The sequence below is a fragment of the Cheilinus undulatus genome, linkage group 17, assembly GCF_018320785.1.
Source record: "Cheilinus undulatus linkage group 17, ASM1832078v1, whole genome shotgun sequence".
NCBI classification, from domain to species: Eukaryota; Metazoa; Chordata; class Actinopteri; order Labriformes; family Labridae; genus Cheilinus; species Cheilinus undulatus.
Genome location: NC_054881.1, coordinates 14885948 through 14911828, shown reverse-complemented (window position 1 = coordinate 14911828; position 25881 = coordinate 14885948). Strand labels below are relative to the sequence as shown.

The following is a 25881-nucleotide window of genomic DNA, read 5'->3' as shown; positions in this document are numbered from 1 at the left end:
TTTAAATGATAATAACTTCTTAAAGTTCATCCAACAAAAGCTAAAAATATATCGAACAAGAATTTGTGACTATCCATTGCATGACTCAAGCCCCCAGAACTAATCATCGACTACACACTGAAAAGAGGAAACCGATTCAGAAATAATCACTGGTTGAAAAGCATAAATATTTTACAGTGTCAGCATACACAAGCACCTCTTTCAAATAAAGGGGTATCAAGGTCTACGAACAATGTCCACGAGAACAGTTGATTTGAAGTCATGCGACCGCAGTGACACGAGAAAATACTTCATAAAAAATCATTAAAGCCATTGACAGCACTATGGAGGATGTCTGTTTGCACCCAGACACTTTGTGACTACTGCAAAGCAAAACACATTCAGATCTAATCCCCGATAAAAGCAGGTTTCATATAGAGACTAATTGAGTGAGCTGTCACGCTAGTGGTGAGATTAAAGGACATTTTTCCTAAAGTATTTCATTATAAACAGCGTTTGTTTTTGTTTTCTCCACCTCTAAGCCATCACTTTCTGTAGAAATGTGGTTGTGCTTGACAGACAAAACTAAAATTTCAGGTTTTTATTCTAAAATACTCTTGTTAACACCTCTCTGAGGTTTGATTTGCACTTCATCTAAACTACAAGAACAATTGTCTTTTTTTAATCTTTTAAAACACCAAATCAAGATATTATGTCCAAATACACCTATGTCTTCTCAAAAATATAGCATTTCAGTCATCACAACAAAATAATAACAGTTCTATAAATATTTTTTCTTAAACAAATCTTGCATCTTCCAGTGCCTCCAGCAAAGTAACCACGGGCTTGTTTTTCCAAAAACACCGTCAGTGCATTGAGCCTTTTAGCATCGAATCGCCATGTTTCATCTTCAAGTTTCAGGATGGTAGGAATGACTGTCCAGAGCTTCCTATTTCCCAACAGGTGTTGCAAGCATCACTGTTTTCTTGCAACAGGCTGTAGGAGACACAGTTCACTCCCTGCAGACACAATGGGCAGATTGTTGTCACGGTGATGGCCAATAAGATGGCTAATGCTGTCAAATATATGGTCTTTTGTCCGTACCTTTGAAAAGAGAAAAGAGAAGAATTTTAGCATTAGCAAAGTCAAGTTTAATTGTTCTTCTAAGATACGCTGTCCCTCTTTAACCCCTTCTCACCGTGCCCTCAGGGTCCACCAGCAGCAGGTGTTTGGCGAGTCCATTGTGCATGCCCGTCAGTACATAAGACCCTGGGTTTGTAGTGCTCTTACGAACCAGGAAGTCCCCATCCTCTGTCAGGAGTTTTTCAGCGTCCCGGCGGCTCATTTTGCCGTGGTACCATGTCTGTCCCTCCAGCTCCTCCTGCGCCCGGAAGGCCAGGGAGCGCACAAGAAGTGGGCTGGAGTTGTCCACAGATGCTGCCTTGTGAAGACCTGAAACCTGTGACTGGACCTGTCCCTGGGACGGCGGGTGGGACTGCGACTGAATGGCATCCTCAAAGGGCTCTGGTGTAGGTGAGGGTGTTGTCAAGGAGATGGATTAGAAAGGGAAGGATTGTTAAAGCACAATTTCTAACTTGACACTCTACAAGAGCAAAACTTTGGTGATAAAAAAAATTGATGCTGTAATTGTATAAAGAACTTAAAATGTTGGAAGCAAAGGATCAACAGTTCTTTAGCTGGAAAGTAGTTTCCCCGATTCCTTGCTCCTGAATCACTGTGTTGCTTTTTATGTCTATTATTAAAACACATTGATTGTGATGGACATCACATCATTGAATTCCCCTTTAAAGTCTTTAGGTTTTTACTGTTGAGGTTGCTATCTTGTTTTTCTCAGGTGACCTCACTGGGACAACAGGTTGGAACCACTCTGTCATCTTGCTATCCTTTTTTCAGCATGCTAGCTACTTAAGCAGCAGGTGACCATGCCCTGAAGCAGTGGTACTCATTCAGGAAGTCTGGGTTGGGACTCACGGTTGGGCCACGGGGGATGTTTTTGGGGTCGACAGATGAGTTTTCAGAACCTTTGCAACTGTATTTAATGTGACATTTATGTCTGCAGTACACATTATAGCCATATGGGGAGGGGGCAATAACAAGTACCCTCTCCACCATAATACAACATAAACAAATCTCTACAAGCCACTGGACATACAAATTAAAGTCACCGATGCTTGGCTAATAGAAATGAAATGCATTTTTCCAGCCCAGACAGCTAATGAAGTCCCAAGGGGCGGATCATGCAAAAAAGGCCATGTGACGGAAGCTTTCCAGGCTTGTAAAACATAGTGCAAGGTCAGGACCAGATTGAGTCCAGAATTAATTTTATCTAAACTAGCACCAGCCATCAGCTCAACCATCCAGCCGAGAACAGTGCAGAAGGCAGACTTGATAAGCAACAATGTGTGAAACAAAAAGTTGTTGGGTCACGACAGCTTGTACTTTATAAGAAAGTTTGTCACTAGAAAAAAAGTTTGGGAAACACTGCTTTAGAGCATGGCTCCTCTGATACAAACAGGTATTACGGTTTAAGGTGATCCCCTATATGGGGCCCTGAATACCTTTGTTTTTTTGTTATTACATAAAAACTACATTATCAGATATGGCATCAATGAAAACTCAACGATAAAATGCTCACAAAGAACGCCATTAAACATCAGTTAACATGGGCACACATCGGACTGTAACACTGGCAGAGCATTGCAAGCCTCGCTTATTCATAAGCTGTTTCACAAGTTTGCTACCAATGATATCTGTGAGTGGCATTGTACATTTGATACGCTTATCTACCAAAATGTTGATAAGGATTTGACCACCTCACTGCTCCCAGTGGCTGACTAGCATCTTGGTGAAAAAGAGCACATAGCACTGTTTACCTATAACCTGACATGCCAGATATGTTGTTTTACAGATCCATTGCATGGGATGTATTTCACATCCATCTGGGCAACAGATGGACTCTGTAACTTTCATTATAGGCCAGTCAGAGCAACAAAAGGCATGATGTAGCAGGCATGTGCAGCTCTGGGGAGTAAACAACGTAAACAAGCTATCTGCTATTGTTGTTCCCTTCTTGGAAGGGCAGGACGTTTCAGAAAATCTTCAGAAGGCGATTAGAGGAATGTTCTGTCTGTCATGGGCCAATCGGAGCGAAAAATGACACACAATGCATATGTGCTACTCTTGTGCAGGACCAGGCCACTGCTGCCTTAGATTGTTAATGGCAGAGCTTCATCTGAAATTGATGTCACACCATTTAAGGGGACGTGCAAAAACATCTTCTCTGTCAAGCTTTCAGTGTGGTTCTTTGCTCGTTTAAAACGAAATGTAGTCCAATTCTGATTAAATTGCTGCTTTCCTACAGCTACATCTGAGCTAACAGCTACCGTGGCAGCGGTCCATGGTTACATCAGAAAACCCCACCCGTAACAATCCCAACCAAAGAGAAGAGCAAAAACATGTTTTTATGTCACAGAAAGCTTTCAGTGTTGCTCTCTGCCCTTTTTTTGATAAAGATGCGCTGTGCAACTCTGACAAAAGTGCCGGTGTGGCTAAGTCAGAGCTAATCACTCCACTAGCAGGCTTGTGTATAACCACTCACAACAACTAACCCTTTTTCTCCCGACGCTCACAGTCATGCTGAAGCAGGTAGGCAGAAGAGCGAAAACACTTCTTCTGTCACGCAAAGCTTTCAGGTTGCTCTCTGCGCTTTTTGTTAATCCTGTCCCAGTCTGACAAAAGTGCTGCTGTGGCTACAGAAACGCGGTCCACTTCTAGTAAAAAGGACACGATGCTAAAGCTATATCCGTGGTATTTACTGCATTGGATGCAGCTATTACAGCTTTCAGTACAACTAAACCCCGCCCATAGCACAACACTGTATGTATGGCTCTGAAAATATCATCACTCACTCAGGCACTCAGCCAGCAAGACACATACAGACCCATGTGTAGGGCTGACCTCAGCGGTCAGCCAAAAAGATAAAATGGTACCAAATGGAGGGCCATTTAGAAGCTGAAAGACCTGCTTTATTCCTCCTGCTCAGCCAAGTGATCCAGATCTCTAATGAGAGTCAAAATTGCCATTACTGCAGTCGAGGCTGGGCCAACATTAGCTGTGAAAATGCAAGAAAGATCAGGGTTTACTCTACCAAAGTGTACCAAACTGTATTGAACCTAAACTGGAAATGCCCCGTGGTGCAGCAGGTGGCTCTTACAGTAAAATAACAACTTGAGGTGGAAAAAGAGAACCAAGAAAAGAACTGTTTTCTCATTGCTCACATATAATTTATGCCATGGGTTCTTCATGCAGAGTTGCTCATGATCTTTCATGTGTAATAATAGCACAGCTGGGCTTGAACTTGAAAGAAGGAAATAATATACGCTGTACACTGATATTAGCACTAGCTTCCTTTGTCCTCATATTGATACTGTGTTATTATAATGTCACACTCAGGTTACAGAGGAGCAAGAGCCAGGATATCTCTATAATTAAGAACTCATGTTAGAAAGTTATTCTACCATGTGAAGCTGAAAGCAAAGATCATGATACACTGATGCTTCAACATGTGAGTCCATTCAAATCAAATGAGTTATGAAACTGTACCACACATCACCCAGTACTTACTCATGTCAAACAGGTCCTTCTGTGGGCTCTCTTTGGCTGCAGCTGCCATCCCCTTTGTCACATTTTCAGCCTCTGCCTGGAGTGCTGCGAGCACCTGGGCATCTATCTGCTGAGTGTTTACATACGCGGGCATCTCTCCTGATTTTGGCGTCTGGCCTTTGCTCTCAGGTAGAGTGCTTATATCAAATGAACCTGCAGTAGAAATTTTAGAGAAATGATCATATTTCAGCACAATGTGTCTTTCTTTATTCAAATAGTCAAAGTCATGTGCTACTTTACCTTGTTGTATAAATATGGGCTTTCTTTCATCACCCCAGTTTTCTCCGCAGTGCCGCCCCTGGTAGTACGTCTGATCTACTGAGCCTGGACCCATCTGATCACAGAGGGACACAGTTTCAAGTTAAATTTAACTACAAAAATAAGGCATGAGTTGATAGTTAAAAAAAAAAAGAAAAGTTTATTTGTTTAAGTTCCTAAGTTCTGTACCTGGCATCCATCTGGTGCTGCATTCTGATTAGTCAGCCGTGCGTCGATGAAGCCTCCAGGTGGTGGCATCTTACCAGGGATGTTGTTATAGTAGGGATGATCAGCTGATTCCTCCTCTTCCTCTGTCCATGGTAACTCCTCCATGTTTAATACCCTGAGGAAAAACATAAATAACGTCAAAACCAGCACTGTCTCTGTGGTTTTTATTCCTTCATATCAGTGATAGCCAGGGCCGGCTAGAGATTTTCTTCAAAGTTTGCACAAAAGTCCACTCTGACTCCAGGATAAACTGAATACATTTTGGTGGTTGTAGGCCAAGGGTAACCTTGCAAAGCAGATGGATACACCCGTTTCCTTGTTTTTCACTGGCGAATCCATCTTGCAAAGCTCCCATCTGAACCGTTTGGGCCCGATTAGAAAATGACAGGACCAATCAGCAACGAGGGGCAGTACTTTCAGGCGCAGCAGAGTCGTGACGTAACCAAGCAGCAGCAAGAGCGAGTGCAGTTATGGAGGAAGAGCTTAGCATGGATGCTGCTAAAGCGCCAGGTTTATCAGAACTTGACAACAATTCTTCATTAAAAGAACAAAGAACAGCAGTGAGTTGTTTTCTTTTCAAAAACGACAAAAGTCGAGTACTTACATGTCTATAGTCGCCATGTTTCATGTTATTTCCCAGTAGCTGCGCGTGCGCAGCTCAATAGCAGCTACGTCACGTGTTCTGTTGCTCTTATTGGCCCGTAGAGATGTGACAGACAGAACGTTCACCCAATCATACTCCAAGTTTTTTTCAAATCCTCTGCCTTTTCTCAAACGTTTCTTATTGAAGCGTGTCAGGTTAGGCCAAAGGATCACTGCATCTAAATGTCATACCTTGCTTGTGAACTCAATATTTCAAGAATGTTTTGAGAGAATTTCTTCAAACTTTGCGCAAAACTCCACTCTACAGAATTTAAATTTAAGAGCTTATAAGTCTAAGATCAAGGCCACTGAGCCTCATGTTCAACCCTTGCTTGTGTAAGCCATATCTCAAGATAAGAAGAGATTTTCTTCAAACTTTGCAGAAAAGTCCACACTAACTAAAGGATTCATTGACTAGATTTTGGAGGTGTTAGTTTTAAGATCAAGGTAATTGGGCCTCATGTTCAAACCTCTCTTGAGAAAGCAATATCTCAAGTGCCCTTAAAGGGAATTTCTTTAAATTTCACAAAAGTCCACTCTGTCCACATGATTTATTGATGACAATTCAGAGCCCTAGGTCTAAGATCATGATAATTGGGCCTCATGTTTTTCTTTAACTGAGAAAGCAGTATCTCAAGTACACTTTCAGGAATTTTCTTCAAACTTTGCACTAAAGTCCAATGGTAAATATCACTGGGCCTCATGATCATACCTGACTTGTGAACTCAATATTTCAAAATTGTTTGAGGGATTAAAAAAATAAAACTTTACACACACTCTGACTAAAGGGTGAATCTATTAGATTTTGAAGGTTTTTAGTCAAAGATCAAGGTCTATGGGCCTCATGTTCACACCTTGCTTGCGAACAAAGTATCTCAAGTGCCCTGTAGCCCTCTGAGACCTACAGGAGCACAGGCGCTCCCAATGCATTTCTATCCTTAACCATGGGTAGAATTGCAACCAAATGAGATAGAGCAATAATTCTTTTTGCATATAAAACCGGAAGAGTGGACATATCACACCTTCAGTGAGTCCCAGAGTACTGCTTCCTTCCAGAAATATACTTCCTTCTTTTGCAGAAATGTAGCAAAAAGTGCAAACATAAAAAAAATTTATTATAATATGATCCAAACATGTACGTGATGACATATGATGACGTTTTGTCTGCATGAAACCTATCGCGCTGTTTTCTTGCAGGTCATGAGTCACACTTAGAGACTTGATTGCACATATGTGAATAGTTTACTTCTTATACACATGCTGTCTTTTTGCAAATTGAGCACAATTTCATTTTTATCTTCATTTCTGCCTTCTGTAATAGGTCATAAAAGGTTAAGAGAAAAGAATACAGAACATGAATACATTTTTAAGGTTGTAGGTTGTAAAGTTTAGGCAATTGGGTCTCATATTCAACCCTTGCTTGTGAAAGCCATATCTGAAGTATCTTTTAAATGATTTTATTCAAACTTTGCACCAAAGTCCAAAGGTAAAGATCACTGGGCCTCGTGGTGGACAGTTGAGTCTGAAGGTGTTAAGTCAAAGATGAAGGTCATAAGGCCTTTATGTTCATTCCTTGATTGAGAATGCAAAATCTCAAGTATGCTTTTAGGGACTTTCCTCTAACTTTGCACAAAGATCCACTCTGTCCACAGTACCCTTTAATGGATTTTCTTCAAATTCTGCACAAATGTCCACTCTGGACATTTTTGTGTCAAGGACAAACTGAATACATTTTGGAGGTACAAATTCAAGGGCACAATCCTTCCCAGCTGTTCTCTGATTAATCTGCCTATGTACTTACATATCTTGTATTATGTTGTTTGTGCATGACTGTTTTTTTTGTCTGTCTGGAATTCTGCTCATGGCTGGCCAGGCCACCTTTGAAAAAGAGATTTTTAATCTCAATGAGGTTTTCTCCTGGTTAAATAAAGGTTAAATTAAAAGAAAAATTATTATTTTTAGCATTTGTGTAAGGCATATTAAGCCAGCTATTCTCAACCAGGGTGCCAAGGCTCCTTGGGGTGGCATTATCCAGAGGGCCTTTAAATGCTTTAAATCAACCAAGAATTGCCATGACTGTGCAGATAATTCAGTTTCTGAGGGTAATTAAACAAAAGTGTCTGATATTCCCTTTTCCAGAAATCACATCAGCATTCAGGTCAGCTAACATAAAAGGCTTACACCAGTTTGTCTGGTGTGCCAAAATTTATTTATAAGGTATACACCACCATTCTGTAAAAATGTAGGCATCTAAGTTGTTTTAAGAGATCGTTTAAGAGATTTGTCTTGTACATTCTATTTCTAAATGAATCTCCTGGCTGTCATCATAATGTTAGTTTTCTACCAGCACATTTGTTCGGGGTGACTTGAGATTTTTAAGGGTGCCTCAACAGAAAAAGGGTTGAGAAATGCAGTATTAAGCAATATGTCCTTTTTCTGAGTGTCTTGATGGCCTCACCTGTCATGTGCGGAGGACATTTTGCTTGAGGGACACTGCAGGTACTGCTGGAAGCGAAGGTCAAAGGCCTGGCCGATAGTGCTGATGACATCCTGGGCCAGACCATCAGAGCACTCCAGGATGTGGCATGCTGACAAGAGCCAGAACGATAGATCTTAACAAATGTACTGCAAATGGAATATTAGACACTGTGTAGAATAAGTGAAATACCTCTTCTGTTTACAGGGTCCTTTGCTACATAGGCAACATAATCAGTAGTTTCCTATAAAAAAAAGAGAAGGAAAAAATACATTTTAAACAGTTGTATTAACATTATTCTTAAAAAAAATCAGGCTTTGAGCATGCTGATCAAAGAATCAAATGAATGCTTTCTAATACAGAAAAATTCAAATTTAAAATTAATTTATATAAATAATAAATACAACAAATATACACTCAATTAGACATATTTAACTATATGGTTAACATTTTTGTTTGATATAGTTATGATACCACAGTTAATAAAAAAAAAATCCATTGAGGTACTTACAGGGTCTCCACCTGATGCAAAGGAAATGGACTGCATGTGATGGTTGGCTATGATCTATCAAGATCAAAGATACGGAAAACATGAGTGAGAAAATCTGTCCTTAAATACTCAGTAATATATAAATACACACAAACTGTGTGATCATAGGGTTATTTTTACTCTGTCTCCATCTGCAGGCCACATCAAGAACAACACTTTGGTAAACGGGTGTGACTCACACATTTTATTAAGCTACAATATAATATTTTGTCTTAGGACATCAATATATTAAGATAACCCACAATATAATTTCAATTTAAATCAATTTAGGTGCCGTAGATTTTTTAGAGATGTCTTCTACCCATTTTACAGAGTCAGTTATATTACACCTAAGGGGAAAAAATACATTTCAATGCTTTGACGGTTCATTGCTGAAAAAAACTATTTTATATTAAAAACACAGTCTTAACCATCTTTAAAGTTTAAATGTTGGTGTGTAAATGCAAATGATTTTCTTTATCATATAACTGTAAAAGCCTCTGTTTTTAAGGCCCTACATGTTTATTTTTTAGCATCAAACAGTCTCTTTCTGCCTTCTGATCAGTTCTAAAGCACCCATTGTTGCCTTACTGTACCATCTTAGAATCACTATCTAGTCTTGTGTCCACATTTTCTTGTTTCGAAATTTCTTTTGAACACATTCACATATATGGACTTTGGTAGCTATCATGTTTCTGCTCTGTTTGAGCCCTTCATACTTTTTGAAGCTGTTTTAAAGAAGCATACCATATGTATATCATTTGTAGTTTTTATGACAATATAATTTCTGAAGATTGAATTTGTACCATGTGACATGGTGATGTAGGGAAGAATTCACCTTATTGTTGCTCTACTAGAATCTGGAGATAAAGACAGAATTCTGACAGTGTAATAGAAAATATATTGATCGTCTTGCTCTGATGCTTTTACAACTACTTCCTTAAAGTGTAAGACAGAAAAAATACCGCTAGTTTCTGCTCCTAATATGGCCCTACGTTAATTCTTCTTTCATTAAATGAACTACAGACTTGAACCAGACATATGACATTTAAGCACAACTGAAACTAACAGCTGCAGAGGTAGACAGTTTCGTTGTTTTACACGTCTCCCTCATTTTCCTATAAATATTTACCGCCCTGTTTCTGTGTTGTCACATTTGCAGACTACTTGCACTTTGTATGACTGCTGGACTTTTCTTGCAAGAAAATAAATGTATAAAGACAGTTTTAAAGTCTTTATTTCAGTCCAGTGCACTGTAAAACTTGCTTTCACTACACGAAGGGGTACAAGAAGACTGTGCAGCAACTGCAGCCAACATGAGTTGGAAAACAAAGCTGCAGTTTCTAACTACCTGTCCTTTACACAAGGACAACAGAGACAAGTATAAACAACAAAAAGAAGCTTCTGCATCTGCTGGGTGAAGTGTGAATGTCTTCAGCACATTACATGAGCTGTTTTAACCAAAAAGACCCCAAGACTTCAGACAAGGACTGCCTATATAAATTTGTATTTGAAAGAAATTATAGTAGAATTTATTTATTTTTTAACCAAAATATAGAAGTTAAACCCAAAATGTTACAATACGTATTTTCCATTATTTTTATCATCATTATAAATTTGTAATCTGCTTTGGCAATGCAAAATGATGTTTTCCACACCACCTCCATCATAAGTACTATCCCCATATATATTCAAAAAAAAAAAACCAAAAACAAAAAAAACTTTACTTTTTTTTTTTCTACACATGCATAAATGGAAATTCTTCTAGCCATAATTTCACCCACTGATGTGTCAACACTTTAAGCATAGTTCTTACATTTTAAACTGGTTTGAAACTTTAATTTTTCAAGTTAAACCTAGATGTTTTTTTACAGCATGGAGCAGTTTGACAGCTGACTAATGTGGAAAGGGAAAAGGTAAACCTCTGCAGAATTCAAATGTCCTTTCAAATAAAAAGATAGCATGAATGCACACTGACCTGTTTGCCATCAGGGGTCATCAGGTTGAGGCTACTGGTGGAGATATTTAGGTTTATGGACATGCCAGCAAACTGCAGGTTACTCTTTCCCAGGATACTGGACAGAGCTTTGGATGGTGGCTGACAGGATGAGAGAACACAGAAAATATAAATCACAGGATCAACCATTATTTTTACAGATGTCAAATCACAACTTGGCTAACTCCAACCTGGGGTATGGGACCCCCTTGGAGGGGCGCCAGAGATTTCAGGGGGGACGTATTGGCCTGTCTGCTCTGAGGTTGTTAAATTAGGTTACATACAAATGGTAATAACACCTGTGGTTTGGGCTGCTGTGTTTGGCTTTAAATGATGAAAACAATTCAAATTTGTGTCTATTTTTGACAGAAATATGTTGATTTTTTCTGTGTTGGTCCTGGGGGAAGTGGCTCTTGTTAGATATGTGAAGGGGGCTCAATGGAAAAAAAGGTTGGGAGCCACTGGGCTAAGGGATTGTGTTATAGACCCTAACACTCTTACATATACAAGCAAACACTTGTCTTTATCGACAAAGAAAAGGCAGCATATTCCCATAGCTGACTGAAGTATATATGAACAGTTTGAAATGTCAGCTACCTGTGTTGAAAATACTGTCCTAACCCGACACCCTGAGGCGATTGCTGCCACCCCTTTACATTTACTCATACATAAACTAAATTCACACATGGATTGGTGTTTTATTTCATCTCTGGTAGGTTGATACAGAGTAAAAGCACATTTTTAATGTATGTTTCATTATACTGTAAAAAAAAAGTCTTTTAAGAACAAGGGTGCTGGAGTGTTAGGCTAAAAGCATAGGTAGTGATATTAAATATGGTAAGAGGCAAAGAGACTACATAGAGTCAGCTATAACAGTTTGAAATTCTCAATAAAAAAACTGCTAGTACCGATGTGCTTGTGTTTCACAGTCACATAAAATCGTTCTATATCTTGCCAGTGTAATCAGATAGAATTTAGTTGATGCATTTTTTGTGTTCTATACTTTTCTCTGACATTTGAACAAGCCCTAGAGGGCAGAATGATGCTTCATTTCACACCCAACATTCAGAAACCGTTTCCTCATACTCTTTCGACACACATCATATCCATGCACACACAAAAAACACACTGGCACTCACAAAAACATGCACAAGAGCACACACACACTAGCTCAGCCTCCTGATCACAGATATTGTGCACTACATGAGTCACTAAGCACTGTGCGCTGTGTGCAATGCATCGTGGGCTGTAGCTACGCCCACGTACATACAGTCCCATACCTCTTCATTTCTCCTCTCTCCCCTTCATTTCTCATCGTTTCCTTCTCTCTTTTTAATTTTCTTATTATATGGAGGAAGGAGGAGAGATGCTATACACATAGAGAAGATTGAAAGGTAAATGAATACCCAGGGCCGTTGCCTCTCTATCTCAACTGTACTGTTCATAAACAGTTATTTTCTCAGCTCTCTCTGTGTGGGCATCACTGCTCACGTGATCACACCATCACCCTCCCTCTCAGTCCATTCGTGTACCTTTCTCTTCCGCAGTCCTCCTTTGGTCCCTGGAACAGCCTCACACACCAGGCTGATGGCTTCCCTGAAGGGAGGGAGAGAAAGATGAGGCCAAGATGACAACAGACAAACAAAAAATCCCTGTCATTTTGGCTTTAAGTCAGACTGTCGACAGGTATAAGCTTTTTTTAAATGCACTGAACATGGGATTATTCTAAGGGTGCATAACAGTGGGAATGGATTTGTAACGCTCAGTAGAACTTTAAGCTAAATGCAAACCTTGGCATGCTTTTCACATGGTGAGTACAGAGCAGAGCAAAAGAAATATTGTTATGTTTAGAATGGGTAATAACTGCACTGGTTATAAGAAGAAATGGGCAAATCACAAACCAGAATTTCAAACTTTGACACAATTCTAGTTAGATTCAAATATCTAGACCTGTTTTGATAGCACAGGTTAACAAATATAGAAGTCTTAGATATCTAGACTTGTCTCAGTTCTAGTTTTCGATTACCAAAATTGCATGCAAACTCCTGCACACTGTTCAAATTACACAGAAGCGCTGGCAGCATTCAGATAACAAAAAAGTTGCCTTGTTGTGCAATGTTGATACAGGAGAAAATGTTGATGGAGATGGATTTAGTATTATTTTACAAAACTGTATTATGAAAAAGATGTAGTTTTTAAAAATTGTAATAACTTCTTATGCTATCAATCATAACAATAACAAACATCTTAACAAGAAGTGAAGGGTATTAAAGTGAAGCCAGAGTCGATGAGCTTTGAATTTATACTATTTCTGATGCCAGCAGGTGGAGACTCCACCAGACTGTCTAAAACAAAAGAAGAAAATGTCTATACTTCTCAATTTATTGATTTTTTTTCCTTCCTTTTTTTCACTGAGATTATGAGAGGGGTCTGGCTGCAGACTGTGTATCTACGATGGCCCCTCACTACTGTGAAAAGTCATGTCTGTCAGAACGGAAAGGGCTGCTGTTTGTCAGTGCAACAATTTAGAAGTTTTCTTTTTATTTAACTTTTTTTTTTTAGAAACAAAGCCTACCACTTACATAAAATCTCACTGTAAACATAACAGACTGAGCAAAATTTGATAAATAAAAGTTCAGAGGTCAAATCCAGGATTAAAAAGTAGATAGGTGAACAGTGGCCTGCTTTAGCTATGTTAGCTTTAGCTAAAGCTAACATAGCTTTGCTAGCTATGTAGTTATGTCTGTGAAAGACCCCAGGAAGAACAGCAAATGCTTTTGCTAGTGCTAATGAGGGATCTTTATGAGGAAAGAAGAAAAACCCTACATAGCTAACATAGTTAATGTAGCTAACGTAGCTTCATTAGCTTTAGATTTATCTATGTTAGCTACATTACGTACATCACTAACATAGCATTGTTAAGTTTGGCATTAGCTTTGTTGGTACCATAGCTATGTTACTTATCTGGCTAATGTAGCTAACATTGGTAATATAGCTTCTGATTTAGCTACATAGCTACCGTGCCTACATATCTTACAAAACTAATGTAGATTATGTAGCTATTGTAGATGTATTAGCTTTAGCTTCATAAGCTATGTCAGCTATGCAGCTAATGTAACTTTGTTGGCTTTATCCTGACCTGTGTTAGCTGCATTAGTGTGTTTTCATGGAGTTTTTATCCTGTAAGAAGCCTGTTAATTTGACTTCATTGAAATTTTGCAGGTCAGGTTTTTGACTTTTAATTTTTGGGTAATTTTTGTACCCTGGTTCGAGGACAACAGCCTTTAACAATTGGACGCAAGACCTACCCACTAGGCCAACCAATGCCCCTAAATTCATTTTTCAAAAAGAGGAGGATCGCTCTAAAATAAAACTTCCATTCAGAGTGAAAGAAATTAGGCTATTCATTAACCTATCCCCTTATGATTGACAAGCTGGTACAACTCAAAATGGCAACTAAAATAGAAAGATTGCAATATAAATATGCCTTATATGTTCTTTCTATCACTGTAGATTGTTTGATGTTAGATAGATAGATAGATAGATAGACAGACAGACAGACAGACAGACAGACAGACAGACAGACAGACAGACAGACAGATAGACAGACAGACAGACAGACAGACAGACAGACAGACAGACAGACAGATAGATAGATAGATAGATAGACAGACAGACAGACAGACAGGCAGACAGACAGACAGACAGACAGATAGATAGATAGATAGATAGATAGATGATAGATAGATAGATAGACAGATAGATACTTTATTGATCCTGAAAGAAATTCAATGATAAATTCAATGTTGTGTTGCCTTGGGGAATATAGCAAATGCACTACACCTCAGCCACTCTAATAATATCTTCATATAATGTCTTCAAGTCTTCAACTAACGTTTTTTTGACAGTCATTTTGAAGTAAGGGACCATATTTCCATAAATAAGCACATAAAAATAGAGCTGCCATGATGCACAAAATTCAAATATCCCCTTGTTAGAAAGTATGAACCTCTTTTATTTCCTCTCCTTTGATAAATCATGCAGAGGTTGAAACCTAATAATAGCACAAGTATGAACCATAGCTTTCTCTCTGTTTGTCCACCCCTCTTTTTATTAGGATGGCAATAAAAACACACATGAGAGCATACCGCCGTGTGGCCTTGCAAGCTCATGTTATTCTGAACTGACTTCAGGAAGTCAAGCATTAAAGTGGACATGACACAAACCGATTTACTGTTGGCATTTGGCTCACTGCACATAGATCAATGATTTCAAAGATGCACATGGAGTCAGAAATTTCCCTGAAAACAACTCCTGATAACTTGCATCCCATATGTCGTCTGACATATAATGCTGTGCAAAACTTTCGGGCATGTTTGGGCCAAAACTGAGGCAGCATTGAGCTGGGAGGACTGACACAACCCCAGTCATGCTCTGGAAGTCCTTTAATATTATTAAGGCATAGTAAAATAACCTTCTGCCCAACTGTGTCTGGCTCATCATTGATATGTTTGTATTTTCTGACTCACTCAATATCTATGGAGCTATTATTGTTGCAAAAGTATTTGCAAACGCGTACAAAGATCTGTGTACAAATCCACAAATGCGTCTATTACAGTTCACACAAAACAGTCAGATCTGTACACGCATTTGTGGATTTGTGCACAGATCTTTGTACGCATTTGCAAATACTTGCAACAATAATAGCTCCACAAATATTCTGCAATGTTTCCTCAGAAAACTTAAGTTTCCCCCTTTTTCCAATGGTTCTTCTTGGTTTTGTTTTGTTACTCTGGGTTGAACTGTTGGCTTGCTCAACACTGATCCCACAACTGGCGGTGGTATTGCTAAGTTTGGTCCAATACAGTAAGCTTTGAGATAACAGACACGAAATAGACAAAATGAACAATGCAGAGTATGGACAGAAAGGTCCATATGCATCCATATGTGTTTCAAACGAAGAGCATTTCTAAGCCTTAAGGGGTTGATGTGGCGAGGGCCATGATGAGGGCATGAAAAACCTGCAGTCCCCAGGCATATCATCAGGTAATCATCAGGACAAAAGAGCTGCTGTTGAGCCTGACCTTGGCTACCGAGCAACACACTTGTGTGGACATGTGTTGTGATTGACTCTACACGACACATCTGCATATAAATAAAAACAATCACATTTGAATAGGGTTTATCATCCATCTTCCAGTCAAGATGAAGAGTAATCCTAACTAATCTTTTTGCACATACCTTGTAATTTGTGACCTTGTGGTGAAATCCAGGGATCTCATGGACCGGAGGACTTCTATACAGCCCAGATACTGGAAAGCAAAAACAGAGTGATATACATATCTATTGAGTGTTAAAGGTAACATTCAGGTCTTCATAACTAACCATCTTCATAGGTGAAAAAAAACTTTTAAGAACCCCAATATCTAAAAAAAAAAAAAACAGCATTTCTTCATCTTTAAAAACAGGTTCACTCATAGTTCGTAAAAGCAGTTGGAGGGTTTCTGTTAAATGGTATAGGGAAGGTTAAAATATTGACAGCAATATTCCTATCTCACTAAAAGATGTGACCACAGCGGGCGTATCCTGAGAGCTAGTATAGGTAGTAGGTGGCTCTGGGATGCTGGAGCTCACCGGCATCCATCCTTCCTAGGGTGCCGTGGAACCACTTGGATGACACACCAGTGAAGGGATGGTCCCATATGACAACTCCTGGGATTTCTGTGTACATGGTTGAGTTGTGGGGGCCAGTAAAAAGAAGATAACATGGTCAAGAGGTTCCACTACTGACTGTTTATCCTTTTCATTAGGGCACAAGGAAGTTACTTTACCAAAGGGATTTGTCCTATTCCTAACAAAAAGTAGGGATGAATGAAATTGGGTTTTTGAAGTGTTGCTCAGACCTAAAACTTCAGTCCCTAAAACACATTATAAAGTTAAAGGATGAACAAAGAAACACACTATAAATTGAAGAAATGAAGATACAAACACAACAACTTCAGCTGACATAGGTCTGTTGGTCCTGCCTAGAACCAATAAAATTAATCATAAATTTTGCTGATATTTATGGCTGATATAGGCTGGTATTAGTAGCTGATGTATCGATTGTATACGTCCGTAGACATTTTCATAGCTGCCAATACCAATAATTAAATTTTTAAGCTAGCATCTGCCTATTCTGACAACATACAGTTTAAAGTTTGAGGATGAACAAATTAACACTGAAACACTTTTAAGTTAAAAGAATGATGATGAATAAAGAAAAAGACTTCAGCTGAAGTAGGTCTCCTACTCCACTAACTAATTTGTTCATATGGCCAATATTTACAGCTGTTATAGAAGATTTCAATACCCAAAATATCTGTTTCACATATCAGCAGAAATTTTCATATCTGCTGATACCGATAACATGCTGATAATAACTACAATCAGATGTCCTTCTATACAAAAGATCACAAATCAGTGGACCGTGGTCTGGATCTGGGCCAAGTGCCGTCCTAACTGGACCCAAGCATTCCTGTTGTCTCCTTCTTGACGAGCACTCCTGTCACAACCTGTGCAGTGTTTCTACATTTGCGGTAGGGGTAGAAAGTAACAAAATGCATTTACTCAAAGTACTGTAATTGAGTAGTTTTTTGGGTATTTGTACTTTTTTGAGTACATTTTTAAATCGGTACTTTTACTTCTAATTAAGTAAGTTTTAGCCAGAGTAACTGCCCATTTATTTCAGTACAACACTCTTGTACTTTTTTTCCCCTCTGTTGACTACACAGTAGTGAGAGAGAATGATTCCACATTGCATCCCAAAACAGCTGTTGGACACAGCAAAAACTGTAGAGTTGATCTCTCTGGGTGAAACATTTCAAAGTTGATCTTAACTCCCTAATTGTAATTTTAACTCCCCTTTGAGTGAAATGGTCTTAAGTGTAAGAGTTTTTTCACAGTTTTGATTCATCAGTGTTAGTTCAAAGGTCACATATTTTACCCCTTTAAGACAAGTTTATAATTTTTCAGAGGTCCACAAAACATGCCTGTGAAGTTTGTTGCTGCAAAAACCCTCTAGTATAGGATTTTTGCATGTCTAAAAAAGCCCTCCGTTTCAGCCCTTCTCAGAATGAGCCATTTCTGTGGCATTAAGTGTTTGGTTTTTTTTTTTGAGCTGTCTGACTCTCTCCCTGACCACACCCCTCTCAGGAAATGGATGTGGCACTCTTGATGGTACAATGTTACACTTTTATCCAAAGATAAGGACCTGGCTGAGATTCGAACCATCAATTTCCCAGACCTAAGTAAGCAGGGTAACCCACTGAGCTATCCAGCATCTCAGCTGGCAGCTGAGAGGAAGATCAGGAGAGGAGGGTGGAACTTTCCTCCAAGCGGGGGAGGGCCAACCAAACCTGGAGGTGGTGCTAACTCCCCACATGACATCATGAGGGGAAAATCTGAGAACGGCTTGTTTCAGCACACATTTTCTGAAAGGTGGGGAAAGAGAGAGTGGAAGGGAATGGATTTTTCTGGTATTTGAGGGGATTGTGGACAGGCCAGGAACACATATTTTTGTTAGAAAAGCCTGAAAAAGTGATTTTTGCATAATATGTCCCCTCTCAACTCTGTGGAGAGTTAGCTGATCTAAGGCCTGTCCAAGCGATTTCAAATCCCAGGGAATATGTGGGTGAAGATGGTTAGGTCTGAAATAAGAAAAGATGGCGACGAAAAAGAGATTTTTCATTTAAAAACTGATGGGCTGTTGTTTGTCTCTTCTTCCAATGAGCAAATTAAAACCAATCCAGTATGTTTAAACACACTCGCGATTGTTATATGCGCTAGTCTCAAACATTGCGACGAGTCGAAGCACATGTCTTTGAACAACCACACTGGCCTCTGAAAAAATATTAAATTAAAGCTTGATATGATCAGTGACATGATCATTCTCTGACCAACAAAGTTCTTTTAAAGTTATTTCGATTTTAAGTCATCATATCATTACATGACTCCAGGATTGACTGAAATAGGACTGATTCAGCTAAGATTTAAACTTTTAATGGGACAGGAAGAGGGAGAAACAGAGGAAAGTACATGTTAAGCTGTTTAATATTCAACATGTTGAGTGTTTTTTTTTAATTAAAAAAATGGCTTTAAAAAATGATGTTATTTGACAAGAAAGCGAGGAACAAAAACTTCACCTTAATTTCATTTTTCTAAAATTAAACCTTTTTATACTACTAGGCTCTTCACAAGAGCTGTTAGGTATACTATTTTATATTCAATTAACCCACAAAAGCTGCTTTTACAACTAAAACTAATTTATTATGATATTTTATTTGTATTTATTTTTCATATTAATGTATTTTTATCTTCAGTTCATAAAAATGATGGTTTCAGGGGTTTTTTTTATGAACAGGAATGAATTATATTACAGATTAGTTTAAATTATATTCTGTAACCTTCACTCAAGGAAATTTTGTTAAACCAGACCAAGGAAAATTCTAATTGATGACCCCTGTTCTATACCATAAAAACCTCCCATAAAGACTTCTTACTATAACACAATTCCTCCTATACAATAAACCCTGTAAATATAACATATGATGTCCTTCTAAACCATAAAAAACCTTTCTCAGTGTAATCAAAACTTCCCACTATAACACATGATGTCCTCTTATACCATAAAATCCAGTGTAAATACAACATATGACATACTCCTATAAATACTTTTTACTATAACACGACTTCCCCCTTTACATAAAACCTCCAACTATAATATATGAAGTCCTTCTTTATTATAGAAACGTTGTTACTATAATACACAACATCCTCCTATACCATAAAATCCTATTACTATAAAACGTGAGGTCCTTCTTTCCCATAAAGACCAACTCCACTAATAGCCACCTACTCACATTACAACATCTCTTCTGATTAATATCATACAGACAGACGGAGAACATTTTGTACTGAGTAGTTCCTTTCATTATTAGAATCACATTCATAATCTGTCTGAAAACAAAACATACTTTATGTTTCTATTTCCACCTCTCCTCTGAGAACAAAGAAGTTATCAGAACAGTAACTTTCATTTTACGGGCCTCCATCACTCCAGGGAGCGTTTCACAAGTACTACTGAATAAATACTACTTTTTCAACGTGACGTTCGCAGGTTTTTAATGTTTTCTATTTTTAACAGTGAATTTGACGTGTGCAATTCAGGCAGGCAAAAAATATTTCAAACAGTCCTAAAATTGGTGAGGAGCTATTCTGGGCACAATGTGAGTGCAATTCTTTCTCATGCTGTACAACAAACAAGCACAAAATCCACACTGTTGAATGGAGCTTCAGATTAATTAAGAAAATCAATGGGTGATCAGCTCTGAAGAAACATCAAATGATTAAGGTACAGAACAAAACTTCTTGTTCAGACTTATTTAGATTTAATAAAAGAAAAAAATGAATTACCATTGGCTTTTACTATTTTCATTCCTTTTGTTAGGCATGTAAAGCCAGGGATTTCAAGGTGTTAAATATGCACCTTTAAAGCTCCTGTGAGGAATTTTGGCTTTGTATTGACTTTTGCAACCCCTGTGTACAAAAAGGTTCTTTAAAAATCTTTGTTTTGATTTCTACTGTATATATAAGTGATGTTTTCCAACTAAAAACCATAGCCTGTCATTACATTCACCATGAATACACTCTGTCTGAAAACATAGAAAAAGGCTGTCATTGCAGGTTAATTGCTCCATTGAGTGAAGTGAACAAGCTTACGTTTATCATTATTAGATCATCATGCACTCACCTATACTTTGATGATGAAAAAAATCTTTAAAATTTTTTTAAATTATCATTATTATTATTCTCTTTTTTTGCCATTTTTGATTATAAAAAACTGGATGCCTAGCAAGTCTGGGAATTTCATTAAGTTTTGAAGACATGCATTACCAATTTAGTTTAATATGCCATTGGTGAGCATAAAATTGAATGAATTGTTTTGAAATTATAAAAATACAAAGAGAAATGTAGTGAGATTGTTTAAAGTAAGAGCCACTTACAGTAACATGTAAAAAGAAAAATAAATCAAGATATACAGTACTATGCTGAAGTTTAAGGCATGTTTGGACCAAAAATTTGGATGAAGTAAAGTGTAGATGTGGCAAGTAAGCCCACCTGAGGGCAGGAAAGAGGACTGACACAACCCTGCTTGTCTCTGGAAGTCCTTGCACATAACCAGGGGCATGGGAAAATAATCTGTTGTCAGGAGGTGCTGTGCATGTCCCAAGGGCCTGAAAATAGTTGCCGCTCTACATGCGCACTGCCATGGGTAAAAACATGCAGACAAAAGAGATGCTGTCGAGCTTGACCTTGGCTTCTAAGCAACACATGTGAGTGTAGATATGTGTTGAGCATGACTCAGGGTGCCCTCACCACCTCTCCAGCCCCTGGTCGTAGTACGTCGGACCCCACTATGAATCGTTAGCGCTCTTCATGCCTAACACTTATGCATATGACTGTATATTGTGTATTGTCATCAGTGTTGGTGGTAATACATTTTGTAGGAATCTGTTACAGTACGCAGATTACTTTTTGGTCATAATGAGTCCCATGATGTTAGTTTTGAAGCTTAAGTAATGCTTTATTAGTTATTTTTACATAGAAGTTACAGGTTGAAAACCTGGCCTGTGTCCCTTTCCCTTTCATCACAACAATGAAATTAGGAAATATCTGAAGCATCTACACTCTTTCTGTTTTTCACCTACCTGTTGGCATGTAGCTGCATGCCAGCGAAACGCAGTGGTACCATTAATCTGCATTTAGCTAACACATAAAGCTGGTGAGATTGCAGAGGACGGCTTTACGCTGTGGAAATATCCCCCCATTACACAGAACTTTTGGACAAAAGGGACAACAAAATCTTCCTGAAACCTAAGTATAATGTGAAATGTAAGCATCTGTTTGTTTCAGTGTGGCATGCAGTATTACGCACAGCCAGTGCATATGATGCACAGTCTACGTGTGATACCGAAAGCCTCTGCATAGTTTATGGTCAGATTATGAGCATGTTTAAGAGCTGTAAACCTTAACCTGTTACTCTGTCACTAGGCTACAAAATAAGAGATTATGGGCTGTAAACTAATGTTGAGGAAGGCAGATGTACAGTAAGCTACATGCTGTTTTTACAATTGACGCATTCAGCTATTAGGCCTGATTAAATGGGTTTAATTTTTGGCCAGTTTCACAGAGGGATGTCCTGCATATAAGAAGATCAACGGCCCAAATGTCCGCCTGAAAAATATGCCTATAGTGATAATTACATGTTATATATTGTGTTATATAAAAAACATGGTTCAAGAATCCTTAAATATAAACTCAAATTAATACGAGCTCAAAGTTATTTTACTACAATGTACTTCCTGTGCGGGACTGGGATTGTCAATATATGTAACACACCACATGGCTGATTTAGTGAATATTCATGTGATCAATGTTGATGATGTCACACGTCCAGGGAAGTTTAGAGCTACTGAAAACTATGGAGGGAAATCGACAGTATAGAATGATTTTGAATTAGCCATCGCTGCACATATGCTGAAACAAAGGGAACTGCATATAGCAGAGCAGTATAAACACAGATGCAGCAGCTGGGACGAGGATGGGCCTACACCATGCAGAGAGTTGTAGTGAACTTTGGGGTAAATCTACCTATGGAAAATTCTCAGATGAGGTGGAACTGTATTCAACACAGAATCATGCCATGTAGAAAGGCTTGGATCAGTAGGACCAATGGCGAGAGCTCCATCTCACTTCCCCATTGCTGAGTGTTCATAGGATGTCCTGGCTAATCAGCAGTGTACTATGTCATGGATAAGTTAGGCCTGTACTACACTATCTGCAGTGGACACTGTTGTCTTTCTTCAGGAGAGCTCTAAATAAAAACGATGGTTGTATTTACAGTTTTAGCGGAGGTTACAGTTGAGATCACCAGTATATGTGGACTATAATGGACAATTGATGGTAGAACTTAGTTCTTTTTAACATGGTGTCTAGTTAACGGCGCACTGGTTAGTTATTTGTTTGGACAATTTGTTGGTGTTCTCAGTGGAGGATGTCATTTGGCTGTTGTAAGCTGCTAAGTTGTGATAGCAGCTAATGTGCTAACTTAGAGATAACAGTGTTAGTGCAAAGCTGAGTGCTGCTGTCATTTATGTGTTACACAGTGGGCATATGTTGTTTAACTGACTACATATGTGCAAAGAAAAGCTCGCAAATTTCCGTATGTTAGACAAAAGAATGTCAGAGTCCAAGGTTCCAAGGTCTGATCATGTGTAATCTGTGTCAAGCAGGCTGTAATAACAGGGCAACAAGAACTCAGGTTTACTGTCGGCTTGACTTCTACTGTCATGGTCTTGGGTCAGGTTTGGAAAGAAAACGGTGTCCCCAGTAGTGCAGACTTGAAACGGCATCACATTGTTTCAATTTGTATATGTTTCATTACTTTAAATGCAGGTAATTGGTCACATGGCTATCTAGAGCAAATGTCCAGTAGCGTTCTAGTATGTTTCTGTCTTTCAGAAGGTAAGGCAGTAACATGGCCAGATACTTTTGAAGTAAAACTAGCCAACATTGGTTGCTATATAGCTAGAAAACAACACTAAAATATGATTTTTGGTCCATATCACCAAGCCCAGGACAGCAATCCATATTGTCTAATACTATTCTATACTAAACTTAGTTTTAGTTTCTAGTATCATGTCGACCCTAAGAATAATTATTGTATCTAGATTTTTTTTTTATAAAACTAAAAATACACTCACAGAAAGATGTTTCAATGGACAATTTCTCAAAGTCAAACCGTCTTCATCGTTCAACTCTGTGCGTCGAAACGTTAGTCCTCTGCACCTGATTTAATTGCAAAAAGTGACTCATGTGCTCTAGTTTCTTCTTGGGGTATGCTAGGGAGAAAGTATCCACTGAATCATCTTTTTGTATTTTACTGGGCTTTCTGTGCACCCAAACCTCCACCCGTGGAGAGACCGAAGTGCAAGAGACTCCTTCTTCATTTATAATAAACTTGTTCATCAAGGATGACGTTCAGGTTGTAACACAAACTTCAGTGATTACACTACATGAACTAATGCAAAAGGAAGATTTTAGTTTCTTATCAAAACTTTCAACATGAATATCTGCAAAAGGTCAGTCGCTCTTAGTGATGAACCATTGATTAACTGTATCTACTGATTCTTCCAGCTCCATGGAGCGTCAAAGTTGTAGATAATTTCAGCTTTTTTTTGTAGGACAAAGTCTGGACTGAACACAGTTTGCATGGGCTAAAAGAGTGAGTGTAAACACCGTCACTGTCAATCAACGTCCCCTCAGAGTAATGGTGCGTGATGTGCAGGGAGTGACCACATGATGCTAATTAAAAGTGCTGTGAGCATAACACCACGATGAACTCAATACACACAGGATTCAAACCACAGGAAAGGCAAAGAGAGGGGGGGTTGGACCCCCCCCCCCACAGTGTGGAAGCTTTCAGCAGCATCGACTAGACAAATAAGCGCTCCCGTCCTTAATGCAGTTAATGGAGAGTCACGCTGGTCACAGATACTGTAGGGCTTTGTTTGAGCAAGTTGAAGTGGGTGTCATATGATGGCAATCAAATGATGTAACTTAGTATGGAATATAAGAGTTTAACCAGCAGTCATTGCATTCAAAGTGGTGTTTTCTTGATTCTGTGCTGAATGAGCAAACAGAAGAAGAAAAAGATCTCCTCATTCTTTTTCTTCCACATTTCAGCTTTACTGAGAATGGTTTCTTCCATTTTTTTCCATTCATTTTACACCTTGAAGAGCCAGGGCTCAGCATCATCACTCCTCATGCGAGTGACTCATTGCCGGCATGATGACATTCACAGCTCTCGTAGTTGTGCGCCAACTTGTGCTGCTTTAAATGATGTATGACGGCCGAGCAGCATGAACGTGAGATGTGACGAGACAAACATCGAAGCGCTGTGCGGCTTCTTTTTTCCACCATTTCACTATGTGAGCTCATAGAGATGCACAATGTACAGATATAACACATCACCATGGTTACAAAAGCATAACGCAGCAGATCAACATACACAACACAGACAGGGATATAGAAATGTTTACATCACTGGTTTTTCCCTCCTAATGTTGACCTTCTTTATTTCCTGAATTATTCAATGTGTGTTTTCTGGTCGCTGCTCCTTCACTCAGCCTTCCAACCTACATCCACCCACTCAAGGGCATGTTGTGATGTACCAATGAAACTACATTATCTCCCTCCATGCAGGTAGCTAAGCTTGAGTCATTGAAAAAAAAAAAGAGAGGAAAGGAAAGAATGGGAGAAAGAGCACCAACCTTTACAACATATGTCACTCCAGGTCCAGAGATCTTCTCACTGGAGTGTAGCCATCCTCTGGAGGGTTTGCTCACCAGTCCACCACCTCCACCTCCACCCGGGTTCCAGTCCTCTCTACCAGGCTGGTGCTCATCCAGCCTGCTCTTTTTGCTCATGCTGACGGCCGGCTCCAGCTGTGAGCAGGGGGTTGAATGGGAGCTGCACAGAGAGCCGCCCACACCAGAGGCTGCTGCTGCTGCTACTGTGTTGGGGCTCGGGCCACTGGAGCCGCTTGAGCCCGAACCCCCACCCACCTGCAGCTTCGACACAGCCAGGTCCTTGACAGCTGAGGGCAAACCTTTGATGCCCAGCAAGCTGCCCGAGTTGCTGAATTTCAGGTTGGACACCTTGTTGATGAGGGTACAGAGGGTGGTACCTCCATCTTCCAGGTGGTCAGCGGCAGCGGTGCTGGAAGAAGCGGTGGTGGTGGCGGCGGAGGAGGGCTGGACCTCAGTCGGGGGTGTGTAGGATGTCTCGGCTGCAGACTGGGGGTTGGCCGAGACCTTGGGGTTCATGGACAGGCCGTGGAGAAGCTCATCGACGGATGTCACTGACTCATTCCTGAAGCGGTTGTATTTGGTACGGTGAAGCATACCCTTCCCCTCTCTTTTGCTCTCTACCCCCTCTCTCCACCGAGCGACACGCGCAGCCTGCCTCGTTCACAGGCGTGCTGGCAGA

At 39.3% G+C, this 25881-nt stretch overlaps 1 protein-coding gene across 1 annotated transcript; it reads right to left on the bottom strand.

Moving 5' to 3' along the window:
* Window positions 1–915: 915 nt before the first annotated feature.
* Window positions 916–25881, bottom strand: shc3 (SHC (Src homology 2 domain containing) transforming protein 3). The gene is made up of 12 exons (XM_041811465.1): window positions 25164–25881; window positions 16033–16103; window positions 12324–12387; window positions 10774–10893; window positions 8778–8831; window positions 8459–8510; window positions 8249–8378; window positions 5110–5263; window positions 4903–4996; window positions 4624–4815; window positions 1178–1503; window positions 916–1083 (listed from the first exon to the last, which is right to left on the bottom strand). Exons 1-12 carry the CDS (start codon window positions 25794–25796, stop codon window positions 955–957), a joined length of 2019 nt encoding a protein of 672 aa, XP_041667399.1. The 5' UTR covers window positions 25797–25881; the 3' UTR covers window positions 916–954.